The following is a 24,619-nucleotide window of genomic DNA, read 5'->3' as shown; positions in this document are numbered from 1 at the left end:
GGGTGTGAGTATATGCGATCAGATGTGTGCGTGTATACTGTCTGATGTGTGACTGTGTGTGAACGTAAGCGATCGGATGTGAGTGTCGGCAGGAGGCAGAGGAGCACGGCGTGCAGCACAGCTTCTGGGATCGTGGGGTGGGTGTGTGTGTTTGTGTGTGAGTGTGTGTGAGTGTGTGTGTGTGTGTGTGTGTGTGTGAGATCTGATGTCAGCCAGACACAGGGGAGCACAGCTGCAGGGAGATCACAGGGAGAAGTGTGTGTGTGTGTGTGTGTGTGTGTGTGTGTGTGTGTGAGAGAGAGATCTGATGTCGGCCAGATGCAGGGGAGGCATGCAGCGAACCTGATGGGAGATCACAGAAGGATCTGGGAGCCATACAGACGCCCTGGGCTGGTAAGTATGATGATCCTGGGATGGGGGGGGGTCTGCTTTTTATGAGGGTTAAACTTACCCCCAACCATGTCTCCTCGAGAATAAGACACCCCCTGAAAATAAGACATAGTGCTTTTTTCAGGGCAAAAAAAATATAAGACAGTGTCTTATTTTCGGGGAAACAGGGTATAATACACTATGTCCTCATGCACCCTATGCCATCAAAAACGACGAGAAAGGAGGTCAAATGTTGCTTTACTACCTGGGTGTCCCACTAGGAATGACAGTCATCCAAGCCACCTCCCCCAGGAAAACTCCAGGACAAAGCATCATCTTTGACATTTCTAAAACAGGGATGATAGGTGATCACAAAGTTAAACCTGGTAAAAAATAAGGACCTTGATAGCTTGTCTAGGACTAAGGCACTTAGCTGATTTGAGGTACAGAATATTTTTATAATCGCTAATCACAGTGAAAGGGTCAATTACCCCCTCTAATAAATACCATTTCTTAACCGTTAGTTTAATGGCCAACAGTTCCCTATTGCCAATGTCATAGTTATTTTCGGCTAGCAATAACTTCTTTGAGAAAAAGGTGCATGGATCGCACTTACTAGGAAACAGCCCCTGCGATAACACTGCCCCAACCCCCACCTTGGATGCATCAAATGCAACAATAAATGGTTGCAAGACATCGGCTTGGATATGCACTGGTGCTGTAGCAAAGAATCTCTTCAAAGAAAAGAATGCCCAGCGGGCGAGGTTACACCAACTCGACAAGACCATGCCTTTCTTTGTCAAACCACTCATGGATATGACTATCGACAAGTACCAAATTAACTTCCTATAATAATTAGCAAATCCCAGAAAGCTTTGTAGTGCTTTCAGATTTTCAGGAGGATCCCACGCCAGAACATCACGAACCTTATTTGGATCCATCCGAAAACCAGCAGATAACACCAGGAAGCCAAAAAATTGTACCTTCTTCACAGCAAATACACACTTTTCCAATTTAGCATACAGTTTATAATCACATAATATTTGTAACACCTGCTTGACGTGTACCTGATGAGTTCTGAGGTTGCACGAATAAAATTAAAATATCATCTAGATATACCACCACATATCTACTCAAAAAGTGATGGAACATGTAATTAGCAAAATGTTAAAAAATAGCGGGGGCATTCGTCAAACTAAAAGACATGACTTTCGTCAAACCAAAAGACATGACTAAGTTTTTATAATGCCCTTCAGGTGTGTTAAAGGTTGTTTTCCACTCATCCCCTTCTCTGATTCTAATGCGATTATAACACCCACCTGAAATCCAACTTGGAGAACCATTTAGCCCCAACAATCTGATTAAATAAATCAGGGATGAGTGGAAGAGGTCAAGGGTCATGAATAATAATTTGATTCAACTCACGAAAATGTAAACAGGGACGCAGCCCTATATCTCTTTTCTTAACAAAGAAGAACCCTGCTGCCACAGGAGAAGAAGAAGAGGGTGATATGTCCCTTATCAAGTCTCTCCGAGATATAATCTTTCATAGCTTGCCTTTCAGGACAAGAAAGAATATACAATCTGGTCTGGGAGGTTTTTCCCGGGGGGCAAGTTAACATGTCAATCATATGCACGCTGGGGAGGCAGATCTTAGCACCCCATTTCTGAGAATACATCAACAAAATTGGACAAAAAGGAGGGTACAGTCTTAAGCTGGTGTCACACACAGCGACAACGACAACGACATAGCTGCTACGTCACCATTTTCTGTGAAGTTGCAGCGACGTCCCATCGCTGTCGCTGTGTGTGACATCCAGCAACGACCTGGCCCCTGCTGTGAGGTCGCCGGTCGTTGCTGAATGTCCAGCTTCATTTTTTGGTCGTCACTCTCCCGCTGTGACACACACATCGCTGTGTGTGACAGCGAGAGAGCGACGAAATGAAGCGAGCAGGGAGCAGGAGCCGGCGTCTGTCAGCCTGCGGTAAGCTGTAACCAGCGTAAACATCGGGTAACCAAGGGAAGACCTTTCCCTGGTTACCCGATATTTACCTTCGTTACCAGCCTCCGCCCTTGCTGCCAGCGCCGGCTCCTGCTCTGTGCACATGTGGCTGCAGTGCACATCGGGTAATTAACCCGATGTATACTGTAGCAAGGAGAGCAAGGAGCCAGCGCTAAGCAGTGTGCGCGGCTCCCTGCTCTCTGCACTGTGACATGTAGCTGCAGTACACATCGTGTTAATTAACCCGATGTGTACTGTACCTAGGAGAGCAAGGAGCCAGCGCTAAGCGCGGCTCCCTGCTCTCTGCACATGTAGCACAGCGACGTTATGATCGCTGCTGCGTCGCTGTGTTTGACAGCTAAGCAGCGATCATAACAGCGACTTACAAGGTCGCTGTTACGTCACAGAAAATGGTGACGTAACGGCGACATCGTTGTCACTGTCGCTTAGTGTGAACCCAGCTTTAGTGGAGTGGGAAGAGATAACCGTATTCAGGCAATTGTTCCTGCAGAACTCACTCCATCTGACTCTCTCTCCACTGCCAGTCCACCACTGTATTATGCATAATTAACCAGGGCAGGCCCAATACAATAGAAGTAGGGAGACCTTCCAAGACATAACAAGAAAGGAGCTCCTTGTTAAGAGCCCCTATGCGTAGATTTATATTATACACCACTTGCGAAAAACGTCCGAGACCAAGAGGCAAAGAGTCTTTGGTGAATATGGGGATGGACTTAGCCAGCATATTATAGGAGAGGCCATGAGTCCATACAAACTAAGAATCCACCATATTGGCTCCTGCCCGTCTATCTAAAATGACAGATATAATCTCAGTTTTACTACCTATGACAACCTCAGCAGGTAAAAGAAACTGAGATGCACATGTGGAGGAAATATATACGTCCAGGTTGTAATCCTACACACAACTTAGGGTCAGAAGTTTGGACAGACCCTGATAAAATAACTCTTATGACCAGAGAAGAAACAGACTCTGGGAGGAAGCCCCCGCTAACTCCATGGGTTCATCAAAGCTCACAGGAATGTTTTCCTTCTTAGGAAGCACAACAGAGCACGGAGTCATCATAGGTCTATTTCTGAGGCATCTATTGATGCGTATAGCCAGAGCCATGGCAGCCTCTAATGTCTCAATTGTTTTATATAAAACTTTGAGCCTTTCTGACAGACCTTGGCAAAATTGACTCCTAAGGGCTAGGTCATTCCACCTCGTCAGTGGCGTTACTAGAGTCCGATGGGACCCAGTGCAAAGTTTGAGCCTGCCCCCTACATGCTGGTCAGGTGTATGGGCAGTTGTAGTGTTCTACATCCTATAAAGAAATACGTGTTGCCCCCCCCCCCCCCTTCATTGTGTAGTACTGACCCCCATCCTGTACTAATGTCCCGCACTCTGCTAAATATGTCCCCCATCTTGGTGTATGAGCTCATCATGGCTATGCCTGGAATATATGGCCACATCCTGGTACTTACAGCATGTCCCATAATTGTCCCATCCTGGTATACATGTCTCATAATGGCCCTATCCTTGGTATACATGTCCCCATAATAGCCCCATCCTGGTATACCTGTTCCCATAATGGCACCTTCCGGATATACATATCCTCATAATGGCACCATCCTGGTATACATGTCGCCATAATAGCCCCAGAATGGTTTGTCCCCATTCCGGCCGCATCTTTATATATATGATTCTCCCGGGTGCCGCACAGAAAAAAAAAGATTATACTCACCTTCCCCCCCGCTCACCCGGTGTCCTCCTCCGACGATGGCATGCCGCAACTGACCAGCGTGTGAGCAGTGCAGCACATGACATCACATTTACAGCGCGGCGAGCTACCGGGTGCCGGCATATTCTTTACTTGTCATGCCCTGGATTATGGGCGTGGGAAGCATATTTATAGTCTTAATTGACGGCACTTCTTGGCAAATAAATGCACAAAGCAGTTTTAATGCCATTTGGGCACAGCTTTCTGCCAGGAGATGCACAGTGCTGAAATCTGGTTCAAACATTTCACCACCAAATTTGCACATACTGGAAGAAACCTGTACTGAAACGGCATAAAAATCATTTTTTGTGCATTTTTTTTTGCTAAGAGATGCAGATTTGGTGCTGTAATTTTTTCACCATATTCCTACACCTCCTGGCAAAAACCGCATCACCACCGCATCATACCACATGCAGTAGAGATGAGGGGTTTTTTTGCCAGAAGGTGTATATTGGGTGCAGGAATATGGTGTAAAAATTTCAGCACCAAATCTGCATCTCTTGGCAAAAAAACGCGATTTTCTGCCAGGAGATGCAGGTCTGTGAACTCAGTGAGAGTTCATTGAGGTCATGTGGGGTCAGGTTACCTGCAATCACAAGTGGAGGACCGTGGGGACCTCTAGCTGTTATTGCAACTAACATGAGTGACGTCACCGCTGAGCACGGCTCAGTCTCTACCTGAACCTCAGAATGGGAAGTCATGTTTTATGGTGCTTGCTGTGAGCTTCAGATGTAGCAGAGCTGGAATCATAGTGGGCCCTCATGTGGATTACGTTGGACCTGCATGAGTGTTTAAGATAAATAAAGTGATGAAAGAGGGTTTTTTTATCTTTTTTTTTAAATAAAGGATTTTTTTGGTGTTTGTGTTTTAGTTTCTTTCACTTCCAGATTAGTAATGGGGGAGTCTCATAGATGCCTGCAATTACTAATCTAGGGTTTAGTGGCAGCTATGAGTTGTGATTAACCCCTTATGACCCCAATTGCCACTGCACCAGGGCAATCAGGAAGCACTGGGTAAAGTGATGAGATTGTCACTTTTAATAGATGCAGCAATTCTAGATGGCTACAGGCTGTTATGTTTAGGCTGAGGGCTCCCAATAACCATGGGTCTCCCCAGCCTGAGAATACCAGCCCCCAGCTAGTTGTCGGGCTTTATCATGGCTGGGTATCAAAATTGGACGGGACTGCACGCTGTTTTTTAAATAATTTATTTAAATAATAATAATTTTTAAAAAAGCTGCATGCGGTTCCTCTTATGTTCATACACAGCCAAGATAAGTGCACGGCTGAGGGCTGCAGCCTGTAGCCGTATGCTTTATCTGTGCTGGTATCATAATATGGGGGGACCCTACGACGCCAATTTATTTATTTATTTATTTTTACTGCACGATATAGACCTGCAGACTGGGTGATTGGAAGCGTCAGACAAGCTATCACTCAGGGTGGGGGCCCATCTGACTGCAACCAATTACAGATCCTGATGGGTGGGGAAAACAGTATGCATGAGCCTAATGCGTGGCTCTGGAAGTGAAGGGCGGCCGCAGGAGTAGTTATAGCCGTGCCGGAGTCTCGGTAAATATAGCATCGCTTGCTTCATTATTTTTTTTCTTTATTTTTCCTTTATTTCTTTGTATTAGCCGAGTGCCAGACCTGGAGCATTAGCCAGAATTCCCTGAGAACTCTAGGCCCGAATGTCCAGCATCCGGATACTTTTGAAACTGCATGGATCCAGATGTTTACAGTCACTAGTTGTGACCTTCTGGTTCCGGACTCACCAGAGGTCTCCTCAGAGCGGGACACACTCATGACAGTAGTGTAATATAAATTGTGTTCTGTGTCTTTTGTAAATATTGTGCTATGTGGATTGTAATGGGATGTAATATGTTGTAATGATTTTATGTATATTGCATTGTACTATTACATCTGGTTGTCAGATTGAAGGGAAGTAGTTAAGTGTTGGGACTAGCCCACAATGGGATGTGTTAGCTCATGGAGAAAGAGACATACCCCTTCTAGAAAGTTATTGAAGACCCAGTATGTGACAGAAACAGATGTGTAGTCTGTGGGTCACAAAAGGAGGTATGTAGTGGTTGACCTGTGGCAGGAAAAAGAGAAAGGAGATCAAATTGAGATAGTGTGATCTTGTAGTGTTGACCAAAACGTAGAATGCACAATCACGTTCAAAGGTATAGTAGATGGTGAGATATGGAGCCTGAAAGTCTTAAGGGGGCTTTACACGCTGCGTTATCGTTAATGCTTTATCGTCGGGGTCACGTCGTTAGTGACGCAAATCCGGCGTCATTAACGATATCGCAACGTGTGACACTTTTGTGTGACCTAAAACGATCGCAAAAGCGGCCATAATCGTTTGCCGCGGAGAGGTCGTCCTAAAACAAAAAATCGTTTACCTCTCATTAGCGATGTTGTTCCTCGTTCCTGCGGCAGCACACATCACTATGTGTGACACCGCAGGAGCGAGGAACATATCCTTACCTGACTCCACCTGCTATGCGGAAGGAAGGAGGTGGGCGGGATGTTACGTCCCACTCTTCTCCACCCCTCCACTTCTATTGGACGCCTGCCATGTGAAAGAAGGCGGATCGCTGGCCAGAGCGACGTCGCAGGGCAGGTAAGCCGTGTGACAGGGGTGCGCGATTTTGTGCGCAACGGGCAGCGATATGCCCGTGTCGCACAAACGATGGGGGCGGGTACGCACACTAGCGATATCAGCACTGATATCGTAGCGTGTAAAGCCCCCTTTACTGCTTTGCTTTTCATTGTACATCAGTAGCTATTTTTTAGAGATTATGTTTACTACCCTAAGGTGTTAATATTGAATGTTAATTTCCTTGATTTGAATTTATTTTACTTTGAAAGCGGATCTATCACCAAATCAAATTAGCCAATTTTTGCCCTTATTTTTTTGCCAGAGCTCCCATGAGGATTCTAAATCTTTTCTGTTCTTAGAGTATGTACACAACATCTTTTTAGCCTGGAACCCAGCTGACAAAGCGCCACAAAAAGGGCCATACAATGAACATAATGTGCAGCAATGTCAAAACATTGTGCACAAGTTCTGTCTCATACTACTTTTTCTACCACTACAGGGTTTGGAAATCCTGACGTAGTTAAAAAAAATTGACATGCTCATGCTCTGGATGGTTTCCGCCAGGAAGCCACCAGCTGCATAAACTTAACAGTATAAAGTGAAAGCCAACAGAGGTGCAGCCATTGCAAAAATGATGGCAAAGCCACCAGCAAATCAGCCTTTGGAAAATTTTCTGAAGTGGCATAGCCTGGGAAATTTGGAGGCTGCGCCAGCATCCAAATGACGCGATGTGCACATACCCTTAAAGGGAATCTGTCACAAAGATTTGATCCTCTATATTTACATGTAGGTCCAGCAATACCTGTACATGGATGGTTCGCTCTTCCCTTACTGAGATATCAGCATTTGAAAAAATATGTAAATGAACTCCAGCTCTATTCCTCACCCAGTGCTACCTTCTCCTACTTGACTGAAAGCCTCCATGCTTTGTGACTTCAGGCAAAGGAGCAGTCAGTCAAGCAGGGGAACATTGGAATTGGCAGGTGGAATAGAGCTGGAGTGACAGAGACTTCAGAACTACAATAGCTTTCCAGGTTTATTTGCATATCAATTCAAACACTGATTTCTGATTTTTCCATCACAGAGGGAAGGTAAAATATTGCTGGACTTGTCTTTGAAAGAACTAAATCCACATATAAATAATTTGGGGTGTGAAATTACGTTGAAAAATTCCCTTTAAATTCTCCGGATGATCTTAAAGATATGTGCCTTTTTATTTAGTGGTAATTTTTATGGTCTTTACCAGAAGCGTGACACACAGGATTCTCAAGGGTCGTGTCTTTAGGCTGCTTTGCATTGTGCCCCCTTGGTAATGACCATAAATATTAATGGTAAATAAATAGCAGGACTGTATAGTGGATATAAAAACAGAAGAAAATGGAATAATTAGGGGAGCAGTGCAAAAACTGGTGATGTGTGCTGTTGTCGTTACTTTATAGTTGCAGACAAAACACAAAGACAAAGGGGGCGATTCATCAAAACCGGCAATTCTCTAGGCGATTCTGTCTCACTGCTAGAGTAAAATTTGTGATGTCACAAAAGTCAAGTTTGTGCAAAAAGTGTAACTTTTGAAAGCTTTTTTTGCCAGAAATCTAGGAAAAAGATTTGATGAATCGCCCCAAATAACTGGACAATCGGTGAACACTAGACACAAAGTGTCACGCTTGCCGGGTATAGCAAGTGTGGTGAGGTACGTTCAGACCTACCTGCGTCTATAGCACAACAAAAACAACAGGAGGCCCTGGAACTAGTGAGAGGAGTAGGTGGGCACCCCCTAACCTCACCTGCAATTGTCCCTTCTCTCCTCACCAGTCCCTATACAGTTTCTGCAACTGTCGCAGAATAGGAGCCTGGGATCCTAAAAAGGCCCTATTAAAGCCTGACTAATGAGGGGTAGATGAGGTACACTAGACCTCACCGCTGCACGAACAGCACACCAGGGTAATAAAGACAAACAGGGGGAAAAAAAACAAACAAAATGATATTGCCTGAGCACAGGAACTAGACTAGCAGAACCTTCTTCACAGGCAGCCAGGACACAAATGAGTTCGAGTATCTTCAGCAGGGAATGTTGGGATACACCACTATGTAAAGCCAAAGGGTGTGCCTACTTAGTGAATGCAGCTAATCACTCAGCAAGGTACTGCTTAGGCTACTTTCACACATCCGGCTTGAGCTCTGCGGCTCAATCCGGCTGTGCAAGCTATGCAACGGATGCGGTGAAAACACCGCATCCTTTGCATAAGTTTTTCCTTTGCGGCCAGTCCGGTTTTTGCCGCTTGCGGCATGCTACTGAGCATGCGCAGTGGCAAAAACCGCATGCGGCGGCCGGATGCGGTTATTGCCGCATCGCGCCGCATCCGGCCGCCATAGGATGCATTGAAAAATGCGCCGCATCGGCCGAATGCGGCGCGATGCGGTTTTTTTTGCCGCACGAAAAAACGTGCCAGGCAACGTTCCATCCGGCCGCCGCATCGGCTAAATCTGCCGCATGCGGCAAAAACCGGACGGAACGCAAGGCCTTGCGGCACAATGCGGCACTAATTAAAGTCTATGCAGGAAAATCGCAACCGGCAGCAAAAAAAACCGGTTGCGATTTTCCTGCAAAGTGCCGGATTGTGTCGCATAGCAAAAACCGGAGGTGTGAAAGCAGCCTTAGGAAAAGCTGCAATAGCAAAACTGGCACTTAACCACTTAAGTGCCAAAAGAAATTAAACTCATTTAAATGAAGAGAGCCAGATGAGAGGCTCCAGTCTAAAGGCTGTCACTGATCTCAACATGCAGGCAGATGATCGTGACACAAAGAGGGTGAGTACCTTTTGTGTTTGTTACTTCGCATGAACAAAATCATTTTAGGACGTTTTACTAAAGTGGAAAACCCCTTTTAATTCAAACAATGGTCACTGGCATAGTATAGTATTTTCTCAGTGAAAATGCAAAGATAGATATAATCATCTAAAAAAATAACCAAATCCAGTAAAAAAAATATATATATTATCTAAAGCAAAAACATATAACTCTTACCTGTCTCCAATGTAAAGTGTCCTGTTGACTTTTAGAATTTTTTGAATGTTTAAATGGTTACTTTTCTTTGAAAGAGGTCTGTTGGGACCACTCCCAATAAATACGGGATATGTCTGGAGATCTAAACAATAGGAAAGCAGGGGTTACACAAAATAATTACAATTTGCATTTACCGAAAATGTTGAAAATCTAAGGTAATAAATATCATTGTGCTGAGAAGAAATATGAGATGAAAAGAATAAATGGCATTTGGAAAGGCAATTACCTTCAACCCCAACTGTAATGATTGGTTCTGCCTCTTCTGGAAATGAAGAAACCCCAGGACTTCTTGTTATCGCAAAACAAAACCACAGAAGCCCAGCGTGGAGGAGCATGATACATAAACCAAGTAAAATTCTATAAAAACAAACAAAAAAATTATTGAAAATATTACATTTAAAAGAACTTGGGGAGTTTATGAAACTGCTTAAAATACAATCGGCCACTATTGCTCACAGCAACCAATTACAGTGCAGCTTTCATCTCATATTCTGCTCTTGTGAAATGAAAACTGCACTGTGATTGGTTGTCAGGAGCAACAAAGACAGTTTTTCTTTGTCGAGAATTTATGAAACTGTCTTAATCTATGTACAGTTGCAATTAAAATTATTAATAAGTGCATAATAAGTGTTTTCTCGAAATTCAACATAAAATGTTACTTAAAGACTATTGAGTTCTCAGAAATATTCAACCATTTCATTATAAGCATCTTTAGTAGTGATGAGTGGGCACTACCATGCTTGGGTGCTCAGTACTCATAATGAGTAGTGATGAGCGGGCACTAGCACGCTCGGGTGCTTGGTACTCGTAACGAGCAGTGATGAGTGAGCACTACCACGCTCGGGTGCTCGGTACTCGTAATGAGTAGTGATGAGCAGGCACTACCATGTCTGGGTGCTCAGTACTCGTAACATGTAGTGAAAAGCGAGCACTACCATACTAGGGTCCTTGGTACTCGTAACGAGTAATGATGAGTGAGCACTACCATGCTCGGGGGTTCAGTACCCATAATGAGTAGTGATGAGCGAGCAGTACCCTGCTTGAATGCTTAGTATGCGTAATGAGCTGTGACAAACAAGCACAACCATGCTCGGGTGCTCGGTACTCGTAATGAGTAGTGATGAGCGAGCACTAGCATGCTCGGGGGTTCAGTTCAGTACTTGTAACGAGTAGTGATGAGCGAGCAGTACCCTGCTCAGGTGCTTGGTATGCAAGGTAGTGTGGCGCCCCTGAGGCTTTCGTCGCCACAGAGGTACTGCACCTCAGCCAGAGGTGTGGTATCCCATCCTGGGTAAGAAGGGGGTCATCTACCGGTTCACAGACAAAACCTTCACACACCAATTGTTAGGTCACACACTGGGTCAAAGTTTAAGGCAGGTACCCCATTAATGCTGGGAGAAGCGACCAGTCTTCCTGGTTATGGGGCCTTCAGTCCCATTAACTGTCCTGGAGGGGTGGAGCCTGTCAGTGGGTCAGTTAGGAAAACCGGTTAGTTCAAGTTTGAACTAGGCAGTGTGGGCAGTCTGTCAGAGAAGTGACAGTTGACAGGAGTCTATGAGTGGGTCTGTGACAGAAAGTCTGAGAGAAAGGAGTGAGGAGACTTTGTTTTTTTGGTGAAGACCCTGGAGCCCTGCTAGGTCCAGGTAACACTGCGGAAAGGGTTCCAGAGTGCCACAGATGTGCGGGAGGCCTCCGTGGACTTGTTCCACCAAGAACACCAGAGTGGAGGAATCTGGATGCAACAACGGGGACAGTCCTCAGGCTAAAAGAGGAAAACATTTCCCTTTAGTAATCTGAAGGCTCGTGAGATTGCTTCAGGCACCCGAGGCCACAACCTGCCACCCATAACCTGCAAGGGGGAGCAATAAAAGGACTGAGGTCAGCCACCCTTTGGACAGGCTCGGTGGCGGAGGCGCAGGACAGTCTAGTGAACGTCGGCGCTAGTGAGACGGCCAGGGAAGGCACATTGAGGGGTGCACCGGAACTGACCTTTGACCTGCTCGGGATCGGTGGAGGCCCAGAACAGTTAATTCCCGGCATACCACGGGTAACCAGTCAACACAACAGTGAGTAAAACATCTTAACTGCAAGCCTGGTGTCGTCTGCTTTGTCCTGCATCCTATCAACATCCACCATAGACTTTCCAAACGGTTGCCCCGAGGTACCCACTCCACCTGTGGGGAGCAGAAACACCTAGCTGCCACAACACAGCACCGGGAGTCGCGTCCAGCAGCCGCGGATCCAAAGCCGCAATCCACAGGTGGCGTCACGAATGTTATACAAACTTTATTACCATCTCCCCCATATGGCGATTTTAATTGACTCTGCCAGGGTCACGGAGTCGGGCCCCGCCACCGCTGACTACCCCGGACTAGTCCGGCTCAACACCGAGTCACCTAAGGCCCTGGTGCGGGCGAGTCAGTAGTACACGCTCGGCACTGCTCATTACGAGTACCAAGCACCCGTGCGTGATAGTGGTTGCTCGTCACTACTTGTTACAAGTACCGAGCACCCGAGCATGGTAGTGCTTGCTCATCACAAGCACTGAGCACCCGAGCATGGTAATGCTCGCTCATCACTACTCGTTACAAGTACCGAGCAATTAAGCCTGATAGTGCTTGCTCATCACTTTTCATTATGAGTATGGAGCAAATGAGCATGGTATTGCCCGCTCATTACTACTCGTTATGAGTAACGAAGATGGTAGAGCTCACTAATCATTACTTATTATGAGTATTGAGCAACTAAGCAAGGTAGTGCTCGCTCGTCACTGCTCATTACGAGTACTGAGCACCCAAGCATGGTAGTGTCGCGGGCGGCGGGGTGCTGCGCTCACCACGCTCGAGTCCGGCGCTGCTGCTGCTGCTCGGTGGCTCAAGCGGTGGGCCGGATCCGGGGACTCGAGCGGCGCTCCTCGCCCGTGAGTGAAAGGGGTGGTTTGTTGGTGTTTGGGGATGTCGGTTTGTGACGCCACCCACGGTGTGTGGTGAGGTTGGGGCACCACCGCTGCTCTGTACGGGGATCCCGGGAGCGATGACAGGGAGCAGCTGGGATGTTTTCCTCCCCTCCGTGGGTAGGGGGATTTTGGTAGTCCCGGGGCCCGGAGTTGTTGTCTGTAAGGTGGATTGCGGGGCCTGGCCAGGTGCAGGGTCATGGGGCAGCGCAGTGCCAGACGGCACGGTGGTACTTACTTAGCCAGTAACGCACACGGAGTCTCTGGTAAAACAAACGGCTGGATGGACGAGTCCCACAGACGGCTGTGATGGTCACTCCCGGAAGGTTGGTGGTAACTGTCTCTCCCTGCACCGGTATTATGCTCTCGGCCCCGATGGCTTCCCACCGGTAACCCGCTCCCCAGCGGTAGGTTGGCTAAGGGAACCCCTGTTTGCCCGCAGGCTCTGGCCCTGGGAGCTCTAGCTCTGGCGGTAGCTTTCTCTCCCTCACGGTTTGGACGGTTGCCTTAAGTCGGGTCTTTACTGCTGGGAAACCCCGGAGGTTCCCGTTGCTGACGGATTTGACCGGTTTAACGGCGACTCCTAGCCTGGTCGGGGTCCGCAGGCCCTGCCGAATGGTGCTGGCTGCTCTTTGCTCCCCGATCCAGTACCGGCGGGCCACCGCCCATCCCCGGTCCTTACGGTTGTGCGTCAATCGGCCTCTCCTGCAGACGGTCACCACCGTCTGCCAACCTTGCTGTCAGGTGCCAGTGCCACGTACCCGGACACGGCCAGTCAATTCCTCCACTACTACTTCCCTGACTCTCTCTCTCTCCTCGTCACTCTCTATCTATCTGACCTTCTTTCCCGCCTCCAGGACTGTGAACTCTCCGGTGGGAGGAGCCAACCGCCTGGCTCTGCCCCACCTGGTGTGGACATCAGCCCCTGGAGGGAGGCAACAAGGATTTGTGTCTGACCTTGATGTTCTTAACTGGGGTGTGGGGTGTGTTGTTACTGTACCTGTGACGTCCTGGCTTGTCCAGGGCGCCACATTCCCCCTTGGTAAAACGCAGACTGTCCGCGGGCTGCTCGTCCATCACCGGTTTTATTTTCACAACTGAAAAAGGTAAAAAACGGTAAAACATGTAAAATCACAAACATTTTATAGCGGTACGGCTTCCGCTCTCCCCCCCGCCCAAACAACCTGGCCCTGATGCTGCCCCTAAGAAGTGGGCAGCACCCCTTGCCCCAGTCCAGAACCAAATTGCCCGAGCGGGTACGGTCTCTTTCAGGGGATCCACGTCCATGGGGGATCCCTGACCCCCGGAGGATTGCCACCGGTTACGGTAGTGGCGGGCCTGGGCCATCCCTTTCCTCCAGGCCCATCCTCCCAAATCAGCCTCTCTGGAGGTGGTCACGGTAACAAGCCAACATTTTTATTTACACGCCGCAAATTTGTGGTTGCCCTGCGAGTTCTCGGGCTTGTCCGTAAGTAGTTCCTTACGCACGGTGCAGAAAGTCGCAATGGGGACTAGTTGCCGGCAACGGCCGGTTCAATCACGGTGCTAATCTGGTCACAGCTCGTTTGATTGCTTCTTCTTATCATTCGGTTACATTCAACAACATACAAGAACATCACACAATGGTGCTTGTGGTCCCAACGGGGACACTTGCAGCGGGGTTTGCTGCCATCACTCCGACTCTCCTGCTGAGGTGGCCTCATCCTCCGCTACCAGCATGTCAAACATGCGGTGACAGGCCCGTTGGGAAAGGGGTGCCCGGTATCCATTTCCACCAGTGTGCGGGCTATAGAAAACTACCGGTCCGCCGTAGTAGCGAAGGCTCTCACTCGCCTCCTCAAACTCTGAGACGGCCTCGGTGCCAGGGCTGGAGTCACGATCATATGTCCCTGCACCAGGCAGGTTACCGCCAGCTGTCGCAGTCTCCGGGCCCCCGGTACTCAGCACGTCAGGCCCCACCGTGGTAGCACGGGGCAGCAGGTCAGGTAGGTCGACACCGGGGGGCCCCACAGGTAATGGGAGGGATGGTACGAGGGCCAAGATCGGACCGGGTCTCCCAGCCGCAGTGGCCGGTCCCTGTGGGACATGGAGGCGTGGGTCACTCACGAGCTCCATCTCGTCGGCTCCCATCTCATGCACCCGGGTGGTCGCCACCAGCGCTTCCACCTCGGTGGTCCACTGCTCTGTCAGAAGTCGTATCTGGTCCCGATGACGTCAGTGGGATTTAGTTATTTGGGCCTTTATCCACGCCGCGGTCCCGGGCACGGGCTCGGAACCTGGCACGATCTTGGCCGGTGTCCCCGGTACCTCTCCGCTGACGGGCACGGTCTCCGGTAGCTTCCAGGGAAGCGATTCACGATGGTCACGAGCTTCTGCTGCAGTTCAGTCCGCTTGGGCGGATTGGCTGGGTCTCGCTACCGGTTGCGGTGGTAGCAGGCCTAGTGGCGGGGCAGCAGCAGCCAACATGGGCAGCAGGGGAGGCAGCAGGGCGAGCGGGCGCAGACCGGGCTCCTCAGCCACAATGGCCGATCCTATAGGGCTACAGGGGCGTGGGGCGCTTACCCGCTCTTCCAATTCTTCCTCCACCTCGCGTCTCCATATGGCCGCCACCACATCCGCCATGTCGGCCTCCCGCTCCTCCAAGAGAAGCTGCACTCGGCTCTGCAGTCGGCTATGCAGCTGAGCGGTCCGGACCTCCACCCACGCCGCGGTGCCGGGCGCGGGGGCTACGATGTTGCTCGTCGGACGATGCATCGCTGCGGCGGCCTCCTCCAGGAACCAAAAGATGGCCGCAGGGTCCTGGCGTCCCTGCTTTTATAGCCGCGGTCTACATGCGGCCAGACGCTATCCGTGCCCCCTTGGTGTCTCTCTGGCACCTCCTCTTCAGGGGTGGAGCTTTGGCTTTCGTGCCTCCACTGCTCAGAAAGACGCTCGAGCGGGGACTTCTCGCGCCCAATATGGCGGCTCTCGAAATTTTTCGGCCGGACACCTCCGACGGGACACAAGGCGCACTTCTACCCGGCGGTAGAACGGTAGGATCCTGTTCGTGACGCCAAGTTGTCTCGGGCGGCGGGGCGCTGCGCTCACCACGCTCGGGTCCGGCGCTGCTGCTGCTCGGTGGCTCGAGCGGTGGGCCGAATCCGGGGACTCGAGCGGCGCTCCTCGCCCGTGAGTGAAAGGGGTGGTTTGTTGGTGTTTGGGGATGTCGGTTTGTGACGCCACCCACGGTGTGTGGTGAGGTTGGGGCACCACCGCTGCTCTGTACGGGGATCCCGGGAGCGATGACAGGGAGCAGCTGGGATGTTTTCCTCCCCTCCGTGGGTAGGGGGATTTTGGTAGTCCCGGGGCCCGGAGTTGTTGTCTGTAAGGTGGATTGCGGGGCCTGGCCAGGTGCAGGGTCACGGGGCAGCGCAGTGCCAGACGGAACGGTGGTACTTACTCAGCCAGTAACGCACACGGAGTCTCTGGTAAAACAAACGGCTGGATGGACGAGTCCCACAGACGGCTGCGACGGTCACTCCCGGAAGGTTGGCGGTAACTGTCTCTCCCTGCACCGGTATTATGTTCTCGGCCCCGATGGCTTCCCACCCGTAACCTGCTCCCCAGCGGTAGGTTGGCTAAGGGAGCCCCTGTTTGCCCGCAGGCTCTGGCCCTGGGAGCTCTAGCTCTGGCGGTAGCTTTCTCTCCCTCACGGTTTGGACGGTTGCCTTCAGTCGGGTCTTTACTGCTGGGAAACCCCGGAGGTTCCCGTCGCTGACGGATTTGACCAGTTTAATGGCGACTCCTAGCCTGGTCGGGGTCCGTAGGCCCTGCCGAATGGTGCTGGCTGCTCTTCGCTCCCTGATCCGGTACCGGCGGGCCACCGCCCGTCCCTGGTCCTTACGGTTTTGCGTCAATCGGCCTCTCCTGCAGACGGTCACCACCGTCTGCCAACCTTGCTGTCAGGTGCCCGGGCCACGTACCCGGACACGGCCAGTCAGTTCCTCCACTACTACTTCCCTGACTCTCTCTCTCCTCGTCACTCTCTATCTATCTGACCTTCTTTTCCGCCTCCAGGACTGTGAACTCTCCAGTGGGAGGAGACAACCGCCTGGCTCCGCCCCACCTGGTGTGGACATCAGCCCCTGGAGGGAGGCAACAAGGATTTGTGTCTGACCTTGATGTTCCTAACCGGGGTGTGGGGTGTGTTGTTGCAGTACCTTTGACGTCCTGGCTTGTCCAGGGCGCCACATTAGTGCTTGCTCATTACTTTTTATTATCGAGCACACGAGCATGGTAGTGCACGCTCATAACTACTCATTACAAGTACAGAGCACCCGAGCATAATAGTGCTCACTTTTCACATCTCATTATGCGTACCAAGCACCCGAGCAGGGTACTGCACGCTCATCATTACTTGTTACGAGTACCGAGCTCCTGCGCATGGTTGTGCTCACTCGTCACTGCTCGTTATGAGTACCGAGCAACTGAGCATGGTAGTGCTCGCTCATCACTACTCATTACAAGTACCGAGCACCCGAACATGGTAGGGCTCACTCATCACTACTCGTTACGAGTACCGAGCACTCGAGCATGGTAGTACTCACTCGTCACAGCTAGTCGCAGGAAGGGTCGGCGGCGAATGAGCCTGAGACCCCAGTAACCACTGCAACCGGTGACACGCTTCCCAGGGGCCCATCACCCTCCTTCCATCCCCATCTTTATTGGACATCTGTTTGTTTGCTGTTCTTAATTAACATGTAGCCGACAGGGTTCCGGAACCGGGTCAGTCCAGTCGCAGCTACCGCAAGGAACCACTGGCCCGGTGACAAGTACCCTAAGGCCCCGTGGACGCTACAAATGTATTAGCTGTAAGGTTCTCTTTAAATGCTGCTGTCAATCTCTGACAATCCTATCTATAGTATACAGTGCCTTGCGAAAGCATTTGGCTCCCTTGAATTTTTCAACCTTTTCCCACATTTCAGGCCTCAAACATAAAGATACACTTTTTAATGTTATGGTGAAGAATCAACAACAAGTGGGACACAATTGTGAAGTTGAATGAAATTTATTGTTTATTTTAAACTTTTTAAAAATAAATAACTGAAAAGTGGGGTGTGCAATATTATTAGTCCCCTTTACTTTCAGTGCAGCAAACTCACTCAAAGTTCATTGAAGATCTCTGAATGATCCAATGTTGTCCTAAATGACTGATGATGATAAATATAAGCCACCTGTGTGTAATCAAGTCTCCGTATAAATGCACCTGCTCTGTGATAGTCTCACTGTTCTGTTTAAAGTGCAGATAGCATCATTAGACCAAGGAACACAACAGGCAGGTTCATGATACTGTTGTTTAAAAGTTTAAAGCTGGATTTGGTTGCAAAAAGATTTCCAAAACTTTAAACATCCCAAGGAGCACTGGGCAAGCGATCATATAAAATGGAAGGAGTATCATACCACTGCAAATCTACTAAAACCCGACCGTCCATCCAAACTTTCATCTCAAACAAGGAGAAGACTAATCAGAGATGCAGCCAAGAGGCCCATGATCACTATGGATGAACTGCAGAGATCTACAGCTGAGGTGGGAGAGTCTGTCCATAAAGTGCAGATAGCATCATTAGACCAAGGAACACAACAGCCAGGTTCATGATACTGTTGTTTAGAAGTTTAAAGCTGGATTTGGTTGCAAAAAGATTTCCAAAACTTTAAACATCCCAAGGAGCACTGGGCAAGCGATCATATAAAATGGAAGGAGTATCATACCACTGCAAATCTACTAAAACCCGACCGTCCATCCAAACTTTCATCTAAAACAAGGAGAAGACTAATCAGAGATGCAGCCAAGAGGCCCATGATCACTATGGATGAACTGCAGAGATCTACAGCTGAGGTGGGAGAGTCTGTCCATAGGACAACAATCAGTCGTACACTGCACAAATCTGGCCTTTATGGAAGATTGGCAAGGAGAAAGCCATTACTCAAAGATAGTCATAAAAAGTGTAATTTAAAGTTTGCCACAAGCCACCTGGGAGACACACCAATCAGGTGGTAGAAGGTGCTCTAGTCAGATGAAACCAAAATGGAACTATTTGGGCACAATGCCAAAATATACTGTATGTTTGGTGTAAAAGCAACACAGCTCATCAACCTGAACACACCATCCCCACTCTCAAACATGGTGGTGGCAGCATCATGGTTTGGGCCTGCTTTTCTTCAGCAGGGATAGGGAAGATGGTTAAAATTGATAGGAAGATGGATGGAGCCAAATACAGGACCATTGTCAAGCTGCCACCAGGGGGAGCCGGAGCTCTGCAGCAGAAAACACTACTCGGAGCAAGAAAAACCAGGAAGTAGATACACAGTGTGTGCTTGTACACTGCCTCACAGCACAGCTGGGGAGCAGAGCTGCGGGGCATGGCGAGGTATGGTCAGGCAGGCCGGGTCAAGCACAGTACAGGCAGAAGGAGGACCAAAGGAAAGAGCAGAAGCGGAGTCGAGGTCAGGCCGAGGTCAGTACCAGAGGAAGCAACCGAGTGGGGAGGTAGGAGAGGGGACAGAGGAATGGGGGTACAACTAGGGGACGGAACACTGACAGGGCACGGGGGCACTGGCACAGATGGATTAGGATAACACTTCTAGGACCAGCAATCACAAGCAAAGCAGCGCTAAGCTTATAGCCGGCGCTGGTTCACTGGAGATGTCAGTTTTTAAAGCATCCAAGCTCCGGAAGTGAGGCTCGGGAGAAGGCTCATGTGGACGGGGAGGCAGAACCGTGACAACCATTCTTGATAACTTGTTGCAGTCTGCAAAAGACCTCAGACTGGGACGGAGAATTGTCTTCCAACAAGACAATGATCCCAAAGATAAAAGAACATCTACAATGGAATGGTTCACAAATAAACATATCCAGGTGTTAGAATGGCCAAGTCAAAGTCCAGACCTGAATCGAATCGAGAATCTGTGGAAAGAGCTGAACACTGCTGTTCACAAACGCTCTCCATCCAACCTCACTCAGCTCGAACTGTTACAAAGGAAGAATGGGCAAGAATTTCAGTCTCTCGATGTGCAAAACTGATAGAGACATACCCCAAGAGACTTGTAGCTGTAATTGCAGCAAAAGGTTGCGCTACAAAGTATTAACTTAAAGGGGACGAATAATTTTGCACATCATACTTTTCAGTTATTTATTTTTTAAAAAAGTTTAAAATAAGCAATACATTTTCAACTTCACAATTGTGTCCCACTTGTTGTTGATTCTTCCCCATAACATTACATACATACATATACACTATAGTATTGCAGTATATAGAATAAGGTTCAGAAAAACTAAACAATGAATAAAAAGTTACAATCAAAAATTTCAAGGTGACAGATGGGGTATATAATAGAAGTAAAGTACGGCCACTCCATAAGGGCATCAATAGAAAACAAAAGAAAAGGAGTATTAAATGGCCAACCATATAGTCAGAAAAAATCATCAAGACCATTGTCATTATAATATGAAAACTAAGAAAGTTTATTGAATACAATTTCAGACAATGGTAAAATCACATAAATAGAAAAAAGCATGATAGGTAGGAGATCAGTCCCAGATAAATAATCCCAAAACACAAGGACATCAGCCCAATAAAGTAAGGGCAAATACACAGAGTGGGCAAGCAGCACCCAAAGGATGTAGTCGAGGAAGTTCCTCTGACTGCAAATACAAAAGGATGTCCCTAGAACAAGGCTGCTTACCCATTACAAAGTGCAAAGTGCTTCAATAGTGCCAGGGCAGATGTCCAGAAGTACGTGGGCTTCTCCCACTAATTGTATTCAATAAACTTTCTTAGTTTTCATATTATAATGACAATGGTCTTGATGATTTTTTCTGACTATATGGTTGGCCATTTAATACTCCTTTTCTTTTGTTTTCTAATGAATAAAAAGTGAAGAAAATAAGTATTTGATGCACTGCCGATTTTGCAAGTTTTCCCACCTACAAAGAATGACGAGGTCTGTAATTTTTATTGTAGGTACACTTCAACTGTGACAAACAAAATTAAAAAATGTAGAAAATCACATTGTATGATTTTTAAATAATTAATTAGCATTTTATTACATGAAATAAGTATTTGATCACCTAGCAACCAGCAATAATTCTGGCTCTCACAGACCTGTTATTATTTCTTTAAGAAGTCTTCCTAGTCTGCATCCATTACCTGTATTAATTGCACCTGTTTGAACCCATTACCTGTATAAAAGACACTTGTCCACACAATCAATCAATCAATCACACTCCAACCTTTCCACCATGGCCAAGGCCAAATAGCTGTCTAATGAAACAAGGGACAAAATTGTAGACCGGCACAAGGACTTGTATGGGCTACAGGACAATAGGCAAGTAGCTTGGTGAGAAGGCAACAACTGTTGGCACAATTATTAGAAAATGGAAGAAACAGAAGATGACTGTCAATCTTACTCCTTGGTCTGGGGCTCCATGCAAGATCTCTCCTCATGGGGTGAGGATGATTCTGAGAAAGCTCAGGAATCAGCCCACAACCACATGGGAGGACCTGGTCAATGACCTGAAGAGAGCTGGGACCACATTTTCAAAGATAACCATTAGTACAACACTAAGCCGTCATGGATTAAAATCTTGCAGGGCACGCAAGGTCCCCCTGGTGACGACAGTACATGTCCAGGCTGGTTTGAAGTTCGTGAAACCATCTAGATGATCCAAAGGAGGAATGGAAAAGGTCATATGGTTAGATGAGAAAAAAATTGAACTTTTTGGTATCAACTCCATTCCCATTGTTTGGAGGAAAAAGAAGGATGAGTACAAGCCTCAGAACAGAGTCCCAACAGTAAAGCATGGGGTGGAAAGATCATAATTTGATGGGTGGTTTTCTGCAGAGGGGACAGGGCAAGTGTACCGTATTGAAACGAGGATGAAATGGGGTCATGTATTGTGAGATTTTGACCAACAACCTACTTCCCTCAGTAAGAGCATTGAAGATGGGTTGTAGCTGGGTCTTCCAGCATGACAATGACCAGAAACACATAGCCAGACCAACTAAGGAGTGGCTCTGTAAGAACCATTTCAAGATCCTGGCATGTCCTAGCCAGTCTGCAGACCTGAACCCAATAGAAAATCTTTGAAGGGATCTGAAATTCAATGTTGCCCAGCTACAACCCCGAAACCTGGAAAAGATCTCTGTGTACAAAAAACAAGCCCTCACAAAGCATGTCTCAGTCAACAGTATTGTGACCACAGTGGAGTACTGCAGAGCCACCACTATTCATCTGAATAGGTGCAGATGTGTAGTACCCGGCTATGGTCACAATACTGTTGATGGAGCTTTGCTGTCCCACTCCGCAACATATCATTTCTCAATGCCACTGAGAATATCTGGTAGGTGGTGGTGATAGAAGTCGCATCCCACTGATCATATATTGATGACCTATCCTACAGATAAACCATCAATACACAGTCCTGGACAGCCCTTTAATATACTGTAGCATGTTGCATTAACAGAAATGACTTTTTTATTATAATACTTGGAGTGGTTTGCTAACTATTCATGCTTCTTTACTTTAACCCCTTCAGCCCCCAGCCTGTTTTCATCTTAAAGACCGGGCCATTTTTTACATTTCTGACCAGTGTCACTTTGACAGGTTATAACTCTGGAACGCTTCAACAGATCCTGGCGATTCTAACATTGTTTTTTCGTGACATATTGTACTTCATGTCAGTGGTAAATTTAGGCCGATATTTTTTGCGTTTATTTGTGAAAATTTTGGAAATTTGGCGAAAATTTTGAAAATTTCGCAATTTTCAAAATTTGAAATTTTATGCCCATAAATCTGTGAGATATGTCACACAAAATAGTTACTATATAACATTTCCCACTTGCCTACTTTATACCAGTGCAATTTTCGAAACAAATTTTTTTTCCCGTTAGGAAGTTAGAAGGGTTCAAAGTTCATCAGCAATTTTTCATTTTCCCAAGAAAATTTACAAAAAAAATGTTTTAGGTACCACATCACATTTGGAGTGACTTTGAGAGACCTAGGTGACAGAAAATACCCAAAAGTGACCCCATTCTAAAATCTGCACACCTCACACTGCTGAAAACTACATCCAAGAAGTTTATTAACCCTTTAGAAGCTTTACAGCAACCAAAGCAATGTGGAAGGAAAAAATGAAAATTTTACTTTTTTACACAAAAGCAGGGGCTCGGAAGGCAAGGAGCGACATTTGACTTTTCAAACGCAAAATTGTCTGGAATCGTTAGTGGATGCCATGTTGTGTTTGGAGACCCCGTGAGGTGCCTAAACAATGGAGCTCCCCCACAAGTGACCCCATTTTGGAAACTAGACCCCTCATGGAATTTATCTAGATGTTTACTGAACCCTTTGAACCCCTGGAGGCTTCACAAAAGTTTAGAATGTTCAGCCGTGAAAATATATATTTATTTTTTTTTACCATGAAATTGTTATTTCAACTAGGAAGCTTTTTTTTCCACAAGGGTATCAGGAAAAAATGCACCATAAAATGTATTGTGCAATTTCTCCTGACTACACAGATACCTCATATGTGGTGGAAAGTAATTGTTTGGGCACACGGCGGGGCTCAGAAGAGAAGGAGCGCCATTTCACAGCAAAATTGGTTGGAATTATTAGCGTACGCCATGCTGCGTTTGGAGACCCCCTGAGGTGCCTAAACAATGGAGCTCCCCCACAAGTGACCTCATTTTGGAAACTAGACCTCCCATGGCATAAATCTAGATGGGTAATGAGCACGTTGAACCCTCACGTGTTTCATACATTGAGGCATAAAAACAAAAAAGTACTTTTTTTTTCCACAAAAATGTTATTTTAGGCTCAATTTTTTAATTTGTACAGGGGTAACAGGAAAAAATGGACTGCAAAATTTGTTGGGCAATTTGTTCTGAGTACGCTGATACCTCATATGTAGCAGAAAACCACTGTTTGGGCGCACGGCAGAGCTCCAGAGGGAAAGAGCGTCATTTGATTTTTTAAATGGAAAATTAGCTGGAATCGTTAGCCACACCATGTTGCGTTTGGAGATCCCCCTGATGTGCCCAAACAGTGGGGCTCCCCCACATGTGACCCCAAGTTGGAAACTAGACCCCCCCCCCCCATACAAAGAAATATTAGTTTGGCGAAATAAAAAATACAGACGTCAGTAAAAAAAATATATATATATATATATATATATATATATATATATGAGCGCCTGCAATTGACACTAAGGCAAGTGCCACACGTGAGAGCGATGCACAAATCTCGCATCGCATCACCCGACACAGCCGCATACTCCTGTCTGAAAGAGAGCGTGCCGGATGATGCGGTGTGAGACTTGTGCATCGCTTTCATGTGTGGCACTGGGCTAACCCTTACAATATTCAGTAAAAAATACTGTAGTTGACGATTACTACAGTATAATCTTACTGGCCCTAAACTAAGTTTATTTGTATTTCTTTCGTAGTTTGCAGAAAAAAATCAGGACGAACGCACGGATGTGCTGAAAAAAGGGGGGGACTAGGTGGCATGGAAAAAAAGATGGATGGAGGATGGAAGAGGGCGCGGCGGAGGATGGGAGAGGGAGTGGCGGAGGATGGGAGAGGGCGCGGCGGATGGAGGAGCGGCGGAGGATGGGTGAGGGCACAACGGATGCAGGAGCGGCGGAGGAAGGGGGGAGAGAGGAAGGGTGGAAGGGGAGTGGGAGGTGAGATTGGGGATAGCTACTGTCAGGCTTCCGGGATTTCCAGTTCTCTTTTGAAAGAGCTTGCCCTCGGTTAACATGGAGTTTGCTGTTCTGTTGCCCTACTTCCTGTCCAGCTGCTTAAAAG

At 47.5% G+C, this 24,619-nt stretch overlaps 1 protein-coding gene across 2 annotated transcripts in view; it reads right to left on the bottom strand.

Moving 5' to 3' along the window:
• The window catches only part of SEMA6B (semaphorin 6B), a 323,709-nt gene that overhangs the window by 279,577 nt on the left and 19,513 nt on the right, over positions 1-24,619 (bottom strand). For both annotated transcript variants that reach the window (XM_075352511.1, XM_075352510.1), the window contains exons 2-3: positions 10,050-10,180; positions 9,785-9,905 (exon numbers count right to left, since the gene is read on the bottom strand). In XM_075352511.1, coding sequence (XP_075208626.1) covers positions 9,785-9,905; positions 10,050-10,158 — 230 coding nt within the window. In that variant the 5' untranslated portion in view covers positions 10,159-10,180. The remainder of the gene's footprint in view (positions 1-9,784; positions 9,906-10,049; positions 10,181-24,619) is intronic.

The sequence above is a fragment of the Anomaloglossus baeobatrachus genome, chromosome 1 (assembly GCF_048569485.1).
Source record: "Anomaloglossus baeobatrachus isolate aAnoBae1 chromosome 1, aAnoBae1.hap1, whole genome shotgun sequence".
NCBI classification, from domain to species: Eukaryota; Metazoa; Chordata; class Amphibia; order Anura; family Aromobatidae; genus Anomaloglossus; species Anomaloglossus baeobatrachus.
Note: the sequence above shows the minus strand (reverse complement) of the source record. Positions and strands in the feature narration are given on the sequence as shown.